The sequence below is a fragment of the Lissotriton vulgaris genome, chromosome 3_2, assembly GCF_964263255.1.
Source record: "Lissotriton vulgaris chromosome 3_2, aLisVul1.2, whole genome shotgun sequence".
Lineage (NCBI taxonomy): Eukaryota > Metazoa > Chordata > Amphibia > Caudata > Salamandridae > Lissotriton > Lissotriton vulgaris.
Genome location: NC_141690.1, coordinates 224,140,579 through 224,156,559, shown reverse-complemented (window position 1 = coordinate 224,156,559; position 15,981 = coordinate 224,140,579). Strand labels below are relative to the sequence as shown.

At 45.8% G+C, this 15,981-nt stretch overlaps 1 protein-coding gene across 5 annotated transcripts in view; it reads left to right on the top strand.

Moving 5' to 3' along the window:
• The window catches only part of ST3GAL5 (ST3 beta-galactoside alpha-2,3-sialyltransferase 5), a 296,048-nt gene that overhangs the window by 270,239 nt on the left and 9,828 nt on the right, over window positions 1-15,981 (top strand). For all 5 annotated transcript variants that reach the window (XM_086964249.1, XM_086964246.1, XM_086964250.1 and 2 more), the window contains one exon: window positions 4,990-5,176. In XM_086964249.1, the coding sequence (XP_086820375.1) occupies window positions 4,990-5,176 (187 nt within the window). The remainder of the gene's footprint in view (window positions 1-4,989; window positions 5,177-15,981) is intronic.

The window sequence follows — 15,981 nt, the reverse complement described above, 5'->3', positions numbered from 1 at the left end:
GCCGAGTCGGTCCACAAACCCAGCTCGTCCGAAGACGCTGGCGGCTTGTTCCACACTACTCGACCGTTGAAGTCCGCCAGGAATGCCAACCAAATGCGCATGTCCTGGCGAACCTCTGCAGACAGCCTCGTGCGGTGATGCCCTTCTTTGAGACCAACCATAGCTTGTGCAATAGAGCGTGAAAAGGGGCAGGCCATTGGTATCACTCTCAAGGCAAAGTTAAGCTGACCCACTGCTTGCTGTAACTGGTGCAGGGTCACTTTCGCCCTACCAAGGCAAAGTTCCAAGGAAGCCCTAAATTTCGATACCTTTCCCACTGGCAAATGGAAACATCCCTCCACAGAATCGAGCTCAATTCCCAGAAACTCCAGTGAAGTAGATGGTCCAACCGTCTTACCTGGTGCCAATGGCACTCCAAACTCCTTCATGAGGATGCAAAAGTCCTGTAGCGCCTGCGCACATTTCGTGTCGCCGGCAGCTCCCAAGAACAGAGTCATCTAGGTAATGCATAACATGCCTATGCCCTGTGGCCTCGGTGAATGCCCATTCTAAAAAACAGCTGAATTTTTCAAAATATGCACAAGAAATGGAGCAACCCATCGGCATGCATTTATCCATGTAATAACGTCCTTGGAACGCAAAACCTAGCAGACGCTGATCCTGTGGGTGTACCGGGAGCAACCGGAACGCCGATTCGATATCTGATTTCGCCATCAGCGCCCCGGGGCCCAGGCGATTTAACATGGTGACGGCATCATCGAACTATGCATACCGCACCAAACAGACTTCCGGGTCAATAGCATCGTTTACTGAGAAACCCCTTGGAGCAGACAGATTATGGATCAGCCTAAATTCCCCCGGGTCCTTTTTGGGGACCACCCCTAATGGGGAACAGATTAATTTCGCCAATGGCGGGCGCTGAAAAGGCCCAGCCACTCGGCCTAGGCTCACCTCTTCAGCGATTTTTCTCTCCACCACACCTGGATTATGCTGTGCCGAAAGCCGGTTTTTACAAAAAGGTTCCCCACGAAAATCCCCCGCCGGGATATGGAAGCCATATAAGAATCCCTTCCTCAACACCCCAGCAGATACATAATCAGGGTATTTGTTTAACCAAGGAGTCATAGCCATGAGATCAACGGGAGTAGGCAATTGTACACAACGATCCCCCTCAGTCTTGCTTGAACCCTCCTTTACCTCCCGACCCGCTATTTTTCGATCTGCATGAACTCTCCGGGTGAGAGGAATTCCCACAACCCGCACACGCGTGTTTGAACTTACATGCACCTTGCGGTCTGTTACAGTTGCCTCTATTGAGGCCCCAACAGACCCCCCGCTTTCCACCATTCCCGCCGGTTTTCGGCTGGTGATCGCCACCGGTGCCTGCTCGAAAGGGCACCGCGGGCTTCTGGCGGGAAACCCCCGACCCATTCCCACCTGGCGAGGAAGTCCTTGCCGCGCCAGGCAGGAGCGGCTTATGCCAAGAAATCGAGTCGAGGCAATCCCATGTCAGAGACGAATCATACTCTTTCGCTTTATGGAATTTCATGTCGTAACCTTTCCATTCATCCCCCTCATATGTTTCATAAAAATCCATTATACGTGCCTGATAACAAGACAGTTCGGGCAATACCTCGGGCTTACGTTCACCAATAATCGCAGTAAACATTGCAAAGGCCTTCGCCCAATTCGTTATCGCCTCCTCCACCCTGAACTCCGCCATCTTGGCGCGCCAGACGCTCGGGTGCCACAAATCTTTCTGTGTTTTAGCATATTCCATCTTGCGATGGTCGGTTAACAACGAAAACATATTGACATACTTGTCTGCCCATATCAATTCTTTTGTGGCCATCGGGATATGTTGAACCACCCTCTCCCGCCTTGAGGGTAATGAGCCCTCCCCTGCCACTGGCAAGGCGAGCTTACCTGGTGCGGTCGTTGTTCCCGCCGTTTTCTCGAGACCAGCTGCCGGTCCTTCTATTGTCTCCTGTGGGGAGACAAGAGGGAGATTCGCCTTCGCGGCATCTCGCGACTGCCGCAACTGCTGTATTAGTAGTTTGGCCTCTTCGGCCGTGTCTCCTGGCGCCGTAGCACCCCCTGTCTTCTTATTGAGCCATGCGGCCAACTGTGTGGCCAATTCAGGAGGCATATCCTCATCGTTAGCGGGCGTAATCACAACCGGAATCGGTTGACCCGCGTCAGGGGTTGGTACTGGCTCATCAGCTGGTATGGCAGGGATGACCAGGGGCACCTCAGGGACCGGAACCTCCACTGCTCCCGCCCTCCTCTTAACCCGCTTCCCTCTACCCTCGGGGACGACTCCCGGCAATGCCGGGCCTATTACCTTCTTCGGGTTACCAGGCTTGTACATTGCGGCCAGTTGTTTCTTGACATCCGCCAAATCACGACCAAGCGCTGGGACTTTTCCGAAGCTTCGTTCCATTCTCGTCATTCTGGTCACCAACATGCGAAGCATCTGGTCAGTCTCGGAACCCTTTCCTGCCTTCTTGCCAGACATGGTTTCGCTTATCAACTGTTAGTCGATCAACACGGTCCTGGATCCTTCGCTGTAAAGTCTCTGAAAGAGAAACACAAGAATTACAAGTTCTCAAAATTGCTCCTTGTTCAGTCGAGGGCTCACGAGCAACGAGTGGGTGCAGCCTTCAGAGCACAGGAACAAGAGGACGCTTCTTCGGATTCCCGCTCTCTTTATTCTTCTTCGGGAGGGCGTGTACCCTCCGCCGGTACGCCTACTGGGCGTGGCCATCGGTGTAGGTGTCTAGGACAACCCCTCTTGGGCGGGAAAAGGCGCGCCCCGGCTACGCCGCTTCAGGCATACCAGCTGAGACACGCCTCCCGCCCAAAATGGTTTCCCGGGAGGATCGGGGCACCCAACCATACGTTCGGGGGGACCGAGTGGTCGCCCCTTTCCAGCATCCTTGTCTGTTCTTGGCACTGAACCATCATTTTCCTGTGGATTCTTTTTGGGGGATTTTATAATGAGATGCTCTGCCCACTGGGCTTATCCCACTCTGACGTTTAATGCTCTGTGACGGCTACAGTAAATAAACAAGCATTGGCTTAGCCAATAGGTCTCGCCTTTGGGACCTTATAAGTGTTGTGCCATGCAACAGTTAATGTTGTTGCACAGAGGATATTGTGCTGCATAACTAAATACTTATAAGGTCCCAAAAGCGAGACCTATTGGCTATGCCATTGCTTGTTTATTGGTCTGTGTGATATTTCTGAATCAGGCCCTGTCGGCTGAACACACTTTACATGGGTTTTACTTTCATGTGATGAGAAGCCCCAGTACTTTATTTTTTGACTCGAAACTATATATTTGATAAGTACAAAATCCCCTCACTCTTTTCCACTTATTATATAACAAGACCTGGAGGACAAGCCCAGTACCCAATTAGTAGCAGAGAGGCACTCTCTTCTCATTGCCGTATTATTGATCCTTGACCTGCAAAAAGGATGGGATGAGGTCAAAATTCTGCCAGCGAGTTATGTTTAATGCTGTGCATTGATGGGATCAAACTAAAATACTGCTTGGCACATATAAGCAATGCTATTTATTTCCTTGTTACTTTCTTACTAATTAAACAGTTTATTCATGTTTACACCTTTTTAAAACATGAAGCATCACAGAGTGCTTTACCCAGTGAGTTCTGTCCGAGAGAAAGTGAACGTAAATGGCATTGATGCATAGTTGTCATTGAGGTTACTCGCTCTCACAGCATATCTGCCTTCCGCACAGGCTCATCTACATGAACAGATAATTTGGTGCGCCACCACTTCTGGGTTGTAGTGAGAATTCTTTCAGGTTCTGATAACTAGTGAGAAATAGTTAGTGTTCAGAGCTCTGTACAGAATGGAAGCTCCTGCCGTGCTGCCTTCGTAGATTTGCATGACATATTTTGCACGATATTTGCATCTGACATCTGTTTTGCTCATCCAAACCTGACCTGATCTAGAGATGTGAGTGTAAGGGGTCTTCTTGCTGCTCATAACCATCATTTTACTAACATATCAATATTCCTTGGCTAGGTTTACTCTGGGGCCTGTTTCAAGTGGTAATCAGTCCGCATAGGTATGTGCGTACAGTAACTCCTAAGCATATCACTAATTACAGTAGCAGAATATCTGGTGGCTGCAGACATTGCGACTTGAAATGTGGTTGATAAAGGCTTGATCTGGAGGAGAGCAGTGACCAAGATTTAGCAAAACAGTTGCTTATCTTCCATCTATGCCATTTGAGGGTCGAACCACCACCGGTAACAGTTGCCTCCATAATGTCTGCTCTTGATGTCTCTGCTGTAGGGTTTACCACATTAGAGCGGCCACTCTCTCAAGAATGGTGGCGGAGTGGCCGCCCAGTCTAGAATAATCGGGCCACTACCATGTCTGAGGCAGTTAAATCTGTGAATGACTCTCATATAAATTAATATCTGTATTGTAAAGGTAAATGTCCCTAGCATGTGGGGCAGAATCCCCAGCATTTTATGTAAACAAGATGGGAGTGCTGACCATGCCTCTCTGCTGGTACGTTTGTGGTCAATTAAAAGTAGAGGTGTTGCAGAGCATCAGGCTCTCCCAGAACATCTTCAGGGATCTCTTCAGACATGCAAGATCCAAGTAGTTTGGAGATTAGGAAATGGAGCACCTGCAGCTCCAAGACTTGTGCATTTTTGTGTGTAAAATGTAGTTTTTGCACTTGGTTCAGTTTTCCTATTTCAACATTCCTATTTGCAATAAGGACTACAGATGTATTGAATGTCAGTGCCTGTTGGGCTCCCTAGAAAGAAACCATGTAACAACCTAGTGTGACGGATGGGTGTGGAAAATATCCAAATGAGTCTGATTTATTGGCCTTTGTTGTTGTGAGATAATAGGTTTATCTTATCGCAAATGCATGGAGATCATGTTTTCCGTTGTAAAAGTCGCATTTTCCTGTTACATTTCATGCGCCTCATTGTCTTTCAGGTTGAACAGTGCGCCTGTACATGGCTTTACCAAAGACGTTGGCAACAAAACTACTATAAGGATGACCTACCCGGAAGGAGCCCCCATGTCGGAGCAGGAGTATCACCACAATGGCCTGTTTGTTGCCGTCTTCTTTAAAAGCGTGGACTTCCGCTGGCTTCAAGCAACCCTGAAAAATGAATCGCTGGTAAGTTATCAAGTCTGAACATTTCGTTGACAAGAGTACACTTTACAAACATGATTATGCGGCGTCATATTTTTCTATTTGTCTTCCGTTTTAAAAATGATATGCATTATAATAACGTATGCAGGCTTATCCAAGGGCTAATGGAGAAAAAGTATGACTTGTGAAAGTGAGTTAATACTTTTTTTGATGTACATTATATTTCCAACTCTAGGCTTGTTTATACTTGTTTCCAGCAAGATGGCTCTGTTTCTCACTTCCAAGTGAATATCTTCTATACTCCTGTATTTAATTCTCACAAAATAACATTTCCCGGCTACTTTACGGAGGTTGTCTAGCCATCTCTCTTCATGCATTTAATTATTTTTCAGAAAGTGTCCTGTTACTGCATCGTGACATAATTCCCACAATTCATAAGGAGAGTGAGGATTCTGCCGTCGGTCAAAGCAGACAGAATGTTAACAGCTCTTAATAGTTTTTGATAAAGATATTTAGCACTTTCCATAAGACTGAAAGCACGTGGGCAACCTTGGTTTGTGTTCTCCACTTAAAGTATTTTCAATCTGGGATGTACAGAACTCTTCATCGCAGAAGCCTAACGTTTCAAAGGTAGCAAGCTGAGATTCCTAAAAAATGGCGAATATACTTTCGTTACTGTAAAGAGAAAACAGTACAGAACATTAGAGATGCATCTCCAATAATATTGCATGCGTATTATACCAGTCCTCTGCCACAGGTATTTTCAATAAATTCATAAACAATCATCACTCCAGCTCAAAGGATCCACAGTTATGGAAGCAGTGATGTGCATGTGCTTCAGCAGACCAAAATGAACAGAGGGAATGTCACTGTGCTGCATGTTGGGATTCCAGCAGTCTTTTGATTGCCTTACATTAACAGCACATTTTTAGGTCGAGCCTAGACTGCGCTTGCGCGGTCAGGATGATATGTTGTATGTACTTTGTGAACTTGGACTCTGTCCATCGCTTCATTCATCTTAATTGCTTGTCTTTTAAAATTCCTTGATTGCCAGTGGGTAATTCCTCTTCCTGGTCCCTACTTTTTGGAACTCTTTACTCCCCTGGAGCATAACCCCATGACTTGTCAAAGTCTGAACAGCTCTTCACCTATGCAAACTCTCCTTCCCTTCCTCTCCTCGGGCTGCAGCTGCCTCCTGCTTGTTGGGCTCGTTTCTCCCCTGCTGCACGCACTGCGCTGCTGATCCCCAAACCTCTCCCATTGCTCCAACTTGTTCCTCTTCCAGTCTGTTTAGATCTGCATTCTGTCCAATTTCTTATCCCATTTCACCCAGTATTCTTTCCACTCCCTTCGTTTCTCCTCAGCTCCATGATAGTCTTTGAGACCTTCCGCCGTCTCCCAGCCCTCTCGGTAGCACCTGCTTCCCCCGCCCTCCTAACTTATTGTGTAGCTGGAATGCATCCTTCAGATGACAGCAGAGAGCAGATGCATCGTTCTCCTCCAGGGCGCCTAATGAATCACGTATCTGTGTTCTCAGTCACTGCTGCAAAGTGGTTTAGGTCTGGGCTGTCTCTCTTCACAGTTTGGCCATTGCCAGTACGTCTATCACTTCTGAGCCATGCGGGGCTGGGCTGCAGCAACATCTCTCAGATAAATTTCAGATACATTGAGCCGGTGGCTGGGAGGAGGGGTAAGCTCGGGCATGGTCTGTTTTTTATTTCTTTATTTATTTTTACACACTAAGATCACTGCATGTCTTCGTACGTTCTCAGAGAGCACCTGATGCTTGATGACAACCTGATCCGGACAGGAGCTTTGTCTGCACTGGCCAGCCCTCACATAAATCTACACTTTTTCAATCCGCAGTAAGTTGAGCTTCATTCTACACTCTAACCACTGGCATTGAGGATGCTTGGTGTAGAGCTGATGAAGAAGGGCAGGGATCTTCAGAAGGGAATAGCAGGGTCTAGGGACCTTGTAAATGGAAAGACTGGTGAGTGCAAGATTGAGACTGTCTGATAGAGACATCTACCTGCAGATTCATTACCTTAGAATTCTCCCCTGGATCCAGAATTTCCAGCATTACTTCTGCATGTCGGTAGATGATGTTGCGCTTCCTCATAGTGACGTCGACTATCAGATAGGACATCAGAGGAGTCCATATATTGCCCCTCCCGACGCTCTGACGTCGGTTTCCTCTTTTCCGCGCCTTCAACACTGATCCGGTTAGCAGTTCCTTAGGCTTTGTTTAGGCCTACCCATTTTTGTTGAATGGAGCAGTGTGCTTTTAAACAATCTCTCATGTCCTCTGGGTTCAAGCCTTGTCGGTCCTGTAGTCAACAAATGTCTGCCACGGACCCTGACTCTGTATGTGGTGCCTGGGGAAAGCACCATGACTCAGGAGTGTGATGTGACAGTTGCTCAGACTCCCCATGTTTGTGGATCATTTCAAGGGCCTGCTCTCTTGTTCCATCACCCTTGGTCCAATTTGTCTGTTTCATCTCTGTAGACCGATGTCCATCTTTTCGCTTTGGGGACTTGCCTTGTCCATTCTTGTTACCACACTGCTCTTCGAGGTCTGCTTTCGCCTAATTCATTATTCTTCAGCCCTCACCTTATACTCCTTGTTCTGTGGGGTAGCTGTTGTTAATCTCTTTTAGCAAGAGTCTTTGACCCTTGGCTTTCTTTCTCTGAGTGGTTCACCAGGGACTTGGGTCCTCTTTTTGACTGCTCATTTCTTCTTGATTTTCTCCTGTTCCTACACAGAACGTACTTTTGCGTCTAGCCCATTCAGCGTTCGGTGTACCAGTCGTTCTTTGATTTTGCGCTCTCATCTTGAGAGTGCCTTTTATTTGGAAGCTGTGGAGAAGTTTTTGTCTTTATATATGGTGGTATATTGAAGGCTTTTTGCAATCTACATTTGTGGTATTCCTCAGGATTTTCTTTTGATAGATTTAGACTTCCTCCATTATTTCTGGTCCCAGTCTCATGCAGAGATGTTCTTTCCTGGACTCCATACTTGTATTCTTGTATGTTTTTTACCCTTTTGGCTTCATCTTTTCTTGCATGCTATTATTCGCACTTCTGCTTCTTAGGTTCTTTGTCCTTGGACGTTTGATATACCTTCTCTCTTCGATACCCCAGCCAGGTCCTTCTCTGTCTGACTAACTTACTATTGGATGTTTCTGAGGCATTCATATTCTAATCTTCAGGGTGTTAGTATTACATGAACACGAATGCAGGTCTTGAATTCTCTCTAGCGAGGTTTTTTCACCTGCAGTCTTCCATCATGAGATAACCCTCTAGGCCTGTTGCAGCTCCACCAGTCAGTGGCCTTGTTTTCCTATGTGAGCAGACATTCCTTGCCTTCTTTGTTTGTGAGGCTTCTTACACTTTTCCTTTTCTTTCCAGTTGCATGGCTCTTTTCGGCCTAGGTCTCTTGTCGTCTGTGACATTATTGTGTTTTAATTGAGACCTTGCCGAAATGTATATATTATCTATATTATACTTCTAAAATAAAATTTAAATATCTGTGTGTGTGCTTGTCTATATATATTATGTATATGTGTGTGTATGTTTACTTATGTATTTGTGTGTATATATATATATATATATGTGTGTGTGTGTGTGTGTGTGTGTATATGTATATATATATATATAGATATATATCCTTCCTTCTTCTCTTACAATTACCAGTGTTCTCATTTTTTTCCCCATATGATTATCTTATGGGTGCTTCCAGAGCTACTACCTCTGTCACAGTAGTTTCTGCATCTAGACAGCTGTTGTGCTTGTTGTCCTTGCAGTCTCCTTGTTCGAGTATTGCTCCATGCTCTGCCTTGTGCATGGGTTATGGTTTCCCTTCTTTCTATTTTAACTACACTGTTTGGCTATGATAACATTTTCCTACAGCAAGGAGTTATGGCTCAGTAGGGCTGCCTTCTGTCCTGGGTTTCCTTCCACGCAGCCGGACATGTTTCAGGTTCTGTCGTGCCTGTACATTTGTTTGAGGTTAAGGTGGAATGTTGTCTTCAGACACATTTCTCTTCCTCTGCCAGGAGTACAGCTTTTTCTATTGTCTGGTTTTGTTACCTGTGGTTCCTACCACAGTGTTTGAGCTGCAGGGCAATTTCTACCCTTCCTGCCTGAACGCGGCCAGTCTCTTCCATCTTCTTATGCTCCAGCTATACACCGGCTAGCTCTCCTCTGTGATTTTGATCTAATCATTTCGCAGGCCCTCCTCCAGGGATGATTGTGCTTTGGTATCTTATTCTAAGGTAAGGAATATGCGGCTAGATGTCTATCAGATGCACAAGTTACCTACCTTCGGTAATGACTTATCTGACAGAAACAGGATCCTCTCGGTTCTTCAAACTGATGTATTCCTTCCTACAATTACCTGCTTGATATTCGGATATTTCTCCTAATTGATATAGAAATACTTGTCCTTGCTGATATGTCTGTATTGAGAGAGAGTGAGAGAGAGAGAGAGAGAGAGAGAGAGAGAGATGTATCTCTTTATTGGCACTCTGTTTCCATGGTCAGTTTCTGTAAGTGGCTCTGTGTTTTGGCGCTGAATGTAGTCACTGAAGAAACGGACGTCAGTGCATCAGGGTGAGCTATATATGGACTTCCTCGACATCACATCTGGTTATTGACGTCACTACGGAGTAGTGAAATGCTATCTAGAGACGTGCATAGGTACTGCTTTAAAAGAAATTCTGGCTCCAGTCTGGCGCCTGGGGAGAATTCTAAGGGAAGGAATCTGCAGCAAGATCTCGTTGCCCAGATTAGGCAATTACAGAAGGTAAGTAACATGTTCTTCAGCTCCGCAGCACAATTGGCAGTTTCACCCTCTGCCTCCAACACGTTTCGAGGCTATGGCTGTGTGTGATTGCCCCAGACATTTAGAGATAAATTATTCTAAGCTCCTGCTGCAGAGATCAAAGAAATAGAGAGCACGCACAACTTTTGGGGTTTGATAGAGGTTGAAAGACCTAATTTTGCTTCAATCCTTCTGAATCCAATAGCACAGACCACTAGCACGTACTACAGAGCTCAGCATGCAGCATGAAGCTCAGGGTTTACAATGCTGTGGGGGCTAACTGAGCTTTTCATCCTTCTGAAGAAGATGGACGGCACTGCAACTCATGTTTAGCTAGGCAATACCGCTGTACAGAGGGGCGTGTCAACTATTAGCAGCAACCAAAAAGTTATTTTTTGTTCAGTCCTCCACACTACAAGAAGTTTTCAATCGAGTCACAGAGGTGGGAAAAAACTGGAAATCTGTCTGTGCTGTCAGACACATTTTTTTTAAAAGCTTTATAACCTTTACAGTTAAACAAGAAACCTGTGTCTTCAATGCCTCTGTAACTCCGATATTTTTCATAGCTTTACAATGTGAATGGAAAATTCACCATCCATTAGGGTGAAATGCTGTCCTTTCTTTGATCAAAACTAAGACAATTTGTGCCAGATTGATACCTGCAAAAACAACAAGTGATGGACCGAATGTGGATCAATGTCACACATTCCCCCAGTCAAAAGATCTGTGCCCAAATCCATCGTTTTTTTGCACTCCACACCACCCTGGGTTAGACAATGGCGATATGCAAATCAGCTCTGACCCTGTTGCCCCATGGGAACAGTCCAGTCCGAACTACAAAAGCCATGTCCCTCCCAGAACGGAATCAAGCATCCGAGGACCGGACCGGTTTCGAGGCAACACCTCATCATGCCAAGACGTGGGTCCCAGGCACTCCACACCACTGGAGTCAAGCTAGCCGGGCTGATGAGAGGTGTTACCTTGAAACCGGTCCGGTCCTCGGATGCTTGATTCCGTTCTGGGAAGGACATGGCTTTTGTAGTTCGGACTGGACTGTTCCCATGGGGCACAGGGTCAGAGCTGATTTGCATATCGCCATTGTCTAACCCAGGGTGGTGTAGAGTGCAAAAAAACGATGGATTTGGGCCCAGATCCTTGGACTGGGTTGAGTGTGCGACATTGATCCACATTCGGTCCATCACCTGTTGTGTTTGCAGATTGATACCTGAGCAGCACGATGCCACAAATGACATCCCATTAGTTACAGTTGTAAAACATGTCCTCTTTATTGCTTAAAGACTAATTCCATACACACACCTAGAAACTGCAGCTCCTCTGTTTAAAATTGTTTCATGGGAATGTTGCCACCTATTCTACATTTCATGAGTAACATCCACTACAAAAGTCTGATGGAACAGCTCTGTAACTACAGCTACAAATGTCACCTATGTTTAGGCTCTGAAAAAAAATATATATATATATATATATATATATTCTCTACCGTGTACGACTGCCGTATGCTTTGAAGTTGACTGCATTTTTTGAAAATGTGCATAAAATTACTTTTGGGAAAAAAAATAACTTTTTGGACTATGTAGGAATGCAATGAAGTGCTAACGAGCATGCATGTTTGCGTTTACATAGCATGGATTTTGTCTTCGTTTGCCCATGCTGTTGTACTTCTGTAATACTTCCCAGACTTTTATGGCTGGATTGGCTTTTTTGCACTAATGTATGCGGGGTCAGTTTACAGAGGCGCAGGCAGCCCGACTAGTACCAGCCTGAGCCCCGCAGGAGCCGTACGACGGTCCTGCAGACGGCTTATCTATTTAAACACAGCAGCCACTTTTGGTGCATTCTCTTCCTAATTCTACACTCCTTAGTGTTAGTGTACAGAAGTGTGTGTCACTCTGTGATTGGCCACGCTATGTATGTATCTATGAACTGCATGGCTAAACACTTGTAAGGACCCAAAGGCGAGACCTATTGGCAATGCCAATACTTGTTTCTCAGTGAGGCGACCAGCGTATGCGATCACTTTCATCTTTTTCTCTGTTGTAATGTGAAAAGGTAAATGGAGAGGCAACTATGGGGTGTGGACAAGATAGCCACATGAGGATTTGACTTCACTTGTCGAATCTATGACCACTGTGAACTAGTAATGCTAATAATGCACCCTGGCAAATGGAGTTAGTAGGATTTAGGGTTTTTCGTGCAAAGACTATGAGCAGATAAGGATGAACTGTAAAGAACCCCCACATGGAGCTGTGCAGAGCCTGGGTGTTCTGAAGAGGGCCGTGCTTTATTCAACGACAGGCTTGTGATCCCAATATCTGGGTAATGCTAGGCTGAGGATGTCATCAGGACTTGTGTGAACTTCTATGCCACCCTTCCCTATAAACAAACTGAGTGACTGGGGTGGTCTGGTATGAGTATTGGGTGGCTTTTGCTAACCTGAGGAAATGTGGTGGCTAAGGCCAAGTCACTGTGGGAGGAAGCCCCTCTATCTGCTTGGAGGAAATGAATGTGGAGATGGGATCTGCCCCAGAGCCAACGTCCTACTTGTGCAACCATTCAAATGAAGGAGCCTGCGACTGACTGTGATTGTGGATCACAAGAAGGAGCAACCACTGGAGTTCCAGGCTGACATTTTTCATGATTTCTCCACATATATACTCACAAATAGACATGAATGTTAAGCTCCCACACATTGGCTGCTAAAGAACAGATGAAATGTATAGGAGGGCCCTTTTCTCCCTGGTCTTTTAGCTCCAAGGCGAAAACTATTGGGTGTCTCACAGGATATAGCCACAGTATTGAAAGTATCGAAATCGGACGAGGGTGCAGCCCTTTATATATACATATTCGCAATATCAACCAAAAAATAGCCAGCCTGGGCAAAAATCTTGATACAATGAGTTACAAAAAAATGAAATATCCAATGAAGAAGTGACTCAAACAGTTGGACTTACCAAAGCACAAAAATATATTTCCACTACAACGTTTCAGCTTACCTGTTCCTCAGGTAGTACGAGATTGTTTGATCAGATGCTGCACAGCGGACACTGCTGGATTTTCAATCAATAAAGTCCCTAGATCTCTTGAGATATGCAGTAATCAGATGGCATTGTGATTGATGTTCAGACCACCTGGATGCAGTGATTTTAAACCGTACATCCAGGAGTCCAGTAGTCTTTCATTTAAGACCGGGAAAAAATGTCGAATCTGATACCAAATAGTCCGTAATGTTCAAATGATTGGCTACCGGCTAGTCAAGTTTCTTATTGATTTTTGGCGATTTGTGGTTCCTAAATGGTCTATAGAGTTAATTTACTGTTTGGCCTGCATATTGTTTTTTTACAGCTTTGGGGTTGGCACTGAATCACATAAATAATGCTTGTTGAGGGGCATGTAGGATGTGGTCTTATTCCATAGGTCCTTGACGTAACCGAACTAGTTACTGATATGTGTAAAAGGTACTCACATATGATGCACCTTTTAGAATCACAGCAATGAGCCGGGAGTCTTTTTACTTTGCTGCTGAATTCTTTTTACTTGTTCTTGAATTCTTTTAACTGCTACTCTTGCTGCTAACCTTCATTGTGCACTGAGCTTGTTTGACGCTGCGGCGGTTTTAAAAACTATTCTCTAGTTTTTAATTACTGTCATCATTTTGTATGTTACTGACCTGCCTCCACTCTCGCTGATAGTTGCCAGGAGACTCTTGGCGTGCGGACAAATCTGGCCTCTCCCGAGACTCGTGGAGTCGGGACGCCATCTTTGGGGTAATCTATGTCAGCAGACCAGTTTACACAAACTATGATTTGGGATGATGGCGTGCCAGAGGCAAGCCGGTCTGCGCCCATCCACGCCCAGCACCAGCACCCCTGCCCATTGTAATACAGAAGATTCAGACTTCCCGTGACATACGAGTGCCCAACTCCTGAAACTGAGACCAGTTGGTAAGAGACCAGGCTGTTTTGTGTCTCGCGTTTGACTCAAGTTGTAGGGCTTGCTTGGTCACATGCCCCAATTGTAACACCACACTCCCTAGGCTCACCTACTTGCCAATTAAACCTACTAAGGCTGCAGTTGTGAAAACAAAGGCTACCGATAATATCAGTGTTTAAATGTCTTCTATTGAATGCCAGGTCATTGGTGAAGCACAGTGTTGAATGTGACTCGCTCACAGAGGAGAAGAATATTCAAATTGCTTTTATATCAGAAACTTGGTCAGATGACCGCTCTGGTCCTCAGATGGTAAAAGCCATCCCACCAGGCTACCTTTGTCACCTCCTCAGTAGGCCTCTAAGAAAAGCAGGGGGGCTGGCTATAATAAACCATGCTTCAATTAAAGCTACCTTTCATATAGCCTCTAACTTGGCCTGTGAGGCACTCGCCTTCGGCTTCCAATTAACAAATCACCACACGTTTAAGGGCATCCTGGTATATAGACCTCCAGGACCCAGACGCACTGTCACATCTTCCATTGGGAATCTACTGGAAAAGGGGATGGGTTCAGACTCCTAGGGGATTTCAATTACCATCTAGAAGTATTGGAGGACTCTGACACAGTAGCCCTCACAGACCTGATGAGAAGTGCTGACCTGATCCAACAGGTGACGAGCCCTACGCACTTGGCAGGACACCCTCTACATGGTATTTTCTCCAATCCTGCCGATCTACAGTTTACGGACATATTGCCTCTGACCTGGACGGATCATATGGGAGTTTGATTTGATACAAGTTTTATATAGCGCTGGCTAGACCCAGAGGTATCAGAGCTCTTTACATCAGTGAGTTACAGGTTACAAAAATAACATCAGTTACAATAATTCCATCAGTTACAGTTACAATAATTACATCAGTTACAGTTTAAGAAATTACATCAGTTACAGTTGACTGGGTGTGAGTGTTTGATTCAGATGCTCCGTCCATCACCACCCCCTTTTGTACCGCTTTTGACCGCCATAAGTGTGGCAGGGTATGCTCAGACGTGAGTCCCTTGCTCACTTTGCCACTGGATTCAAGCAAGCCGGGCTGAAGACGGCTGGAATGCCAGAAACCGGTCCTCGGAAGCTTGTTTCCAGTCCAGGGAAGACATGGCTTAGCAGTTCGGGCTGGACTGTTCCCATGAGGCACAGCGTCAGACTGATTTGCATATAGCCATGTCTGAACTGGGGTGGCAGAGTGGGCTAAAGAACGGTGATGGATTAAGCCCAGATCCTTTGACTGGGTGTGAGTGTTTGATTGATTCAGATGCTCCGTCCATCACCACCCCCTTTTGTACCACAGTTACAAGTATAGGCATAAGAAAAGAACATGAGATTGCACAATAACAAAAGGTTATTAGGGTGCAGTATTTCCAAGACACAAACGTTTTATGAGGAATGGAAGGAAAAGGCGAAAGGTAAACAGGGGAAGGAATGTTGATGGGTAAACCAGAAGGGGGTAAATTATTTCAGGGAAGTCAAAGCAGTCAGAGCAAAACAGCAGACAGACAAAATCGTGAAGAACCGTTAAAAACAACAATGTCTGATGTCCGGCTGGGTAGGTGACAGCTGAGGGATGAACCAAAGCCAGACTCCTCTATAGCTGCATAAGACCGCTCCACTGGGCAACGGCCAATGGTTCTCGGACTCCGCAGAACGCTAGCGCTGGCTAGACCCGGGGGTAAAATGGAGCTTTACATAAGGAAGTTAAAACATCAAAGCAGCGGTTACAAAAAAACAATGTCCGATGTCCGGCTGGGTAGGTGACGGCTGAGGGGTGAACCAAAGCCATACTCCCTATAGCTGCATAAGACCGCTCCACTGGGCGACGGCCAATGGTTCTTGGACTCCACAGAACGCTAGCACTGGCTAGACCCGGGGGTAGAGAAAGTTCCTAAGATCCAGGAACACTATTAAAAGCACAGACTTACAGGCAGTACTTATGGCCTCTATCGGTCAGGTACCTTCAAACCCAGAAGAAACAGTCACTCATTACACAGCTTGGGTAGAGT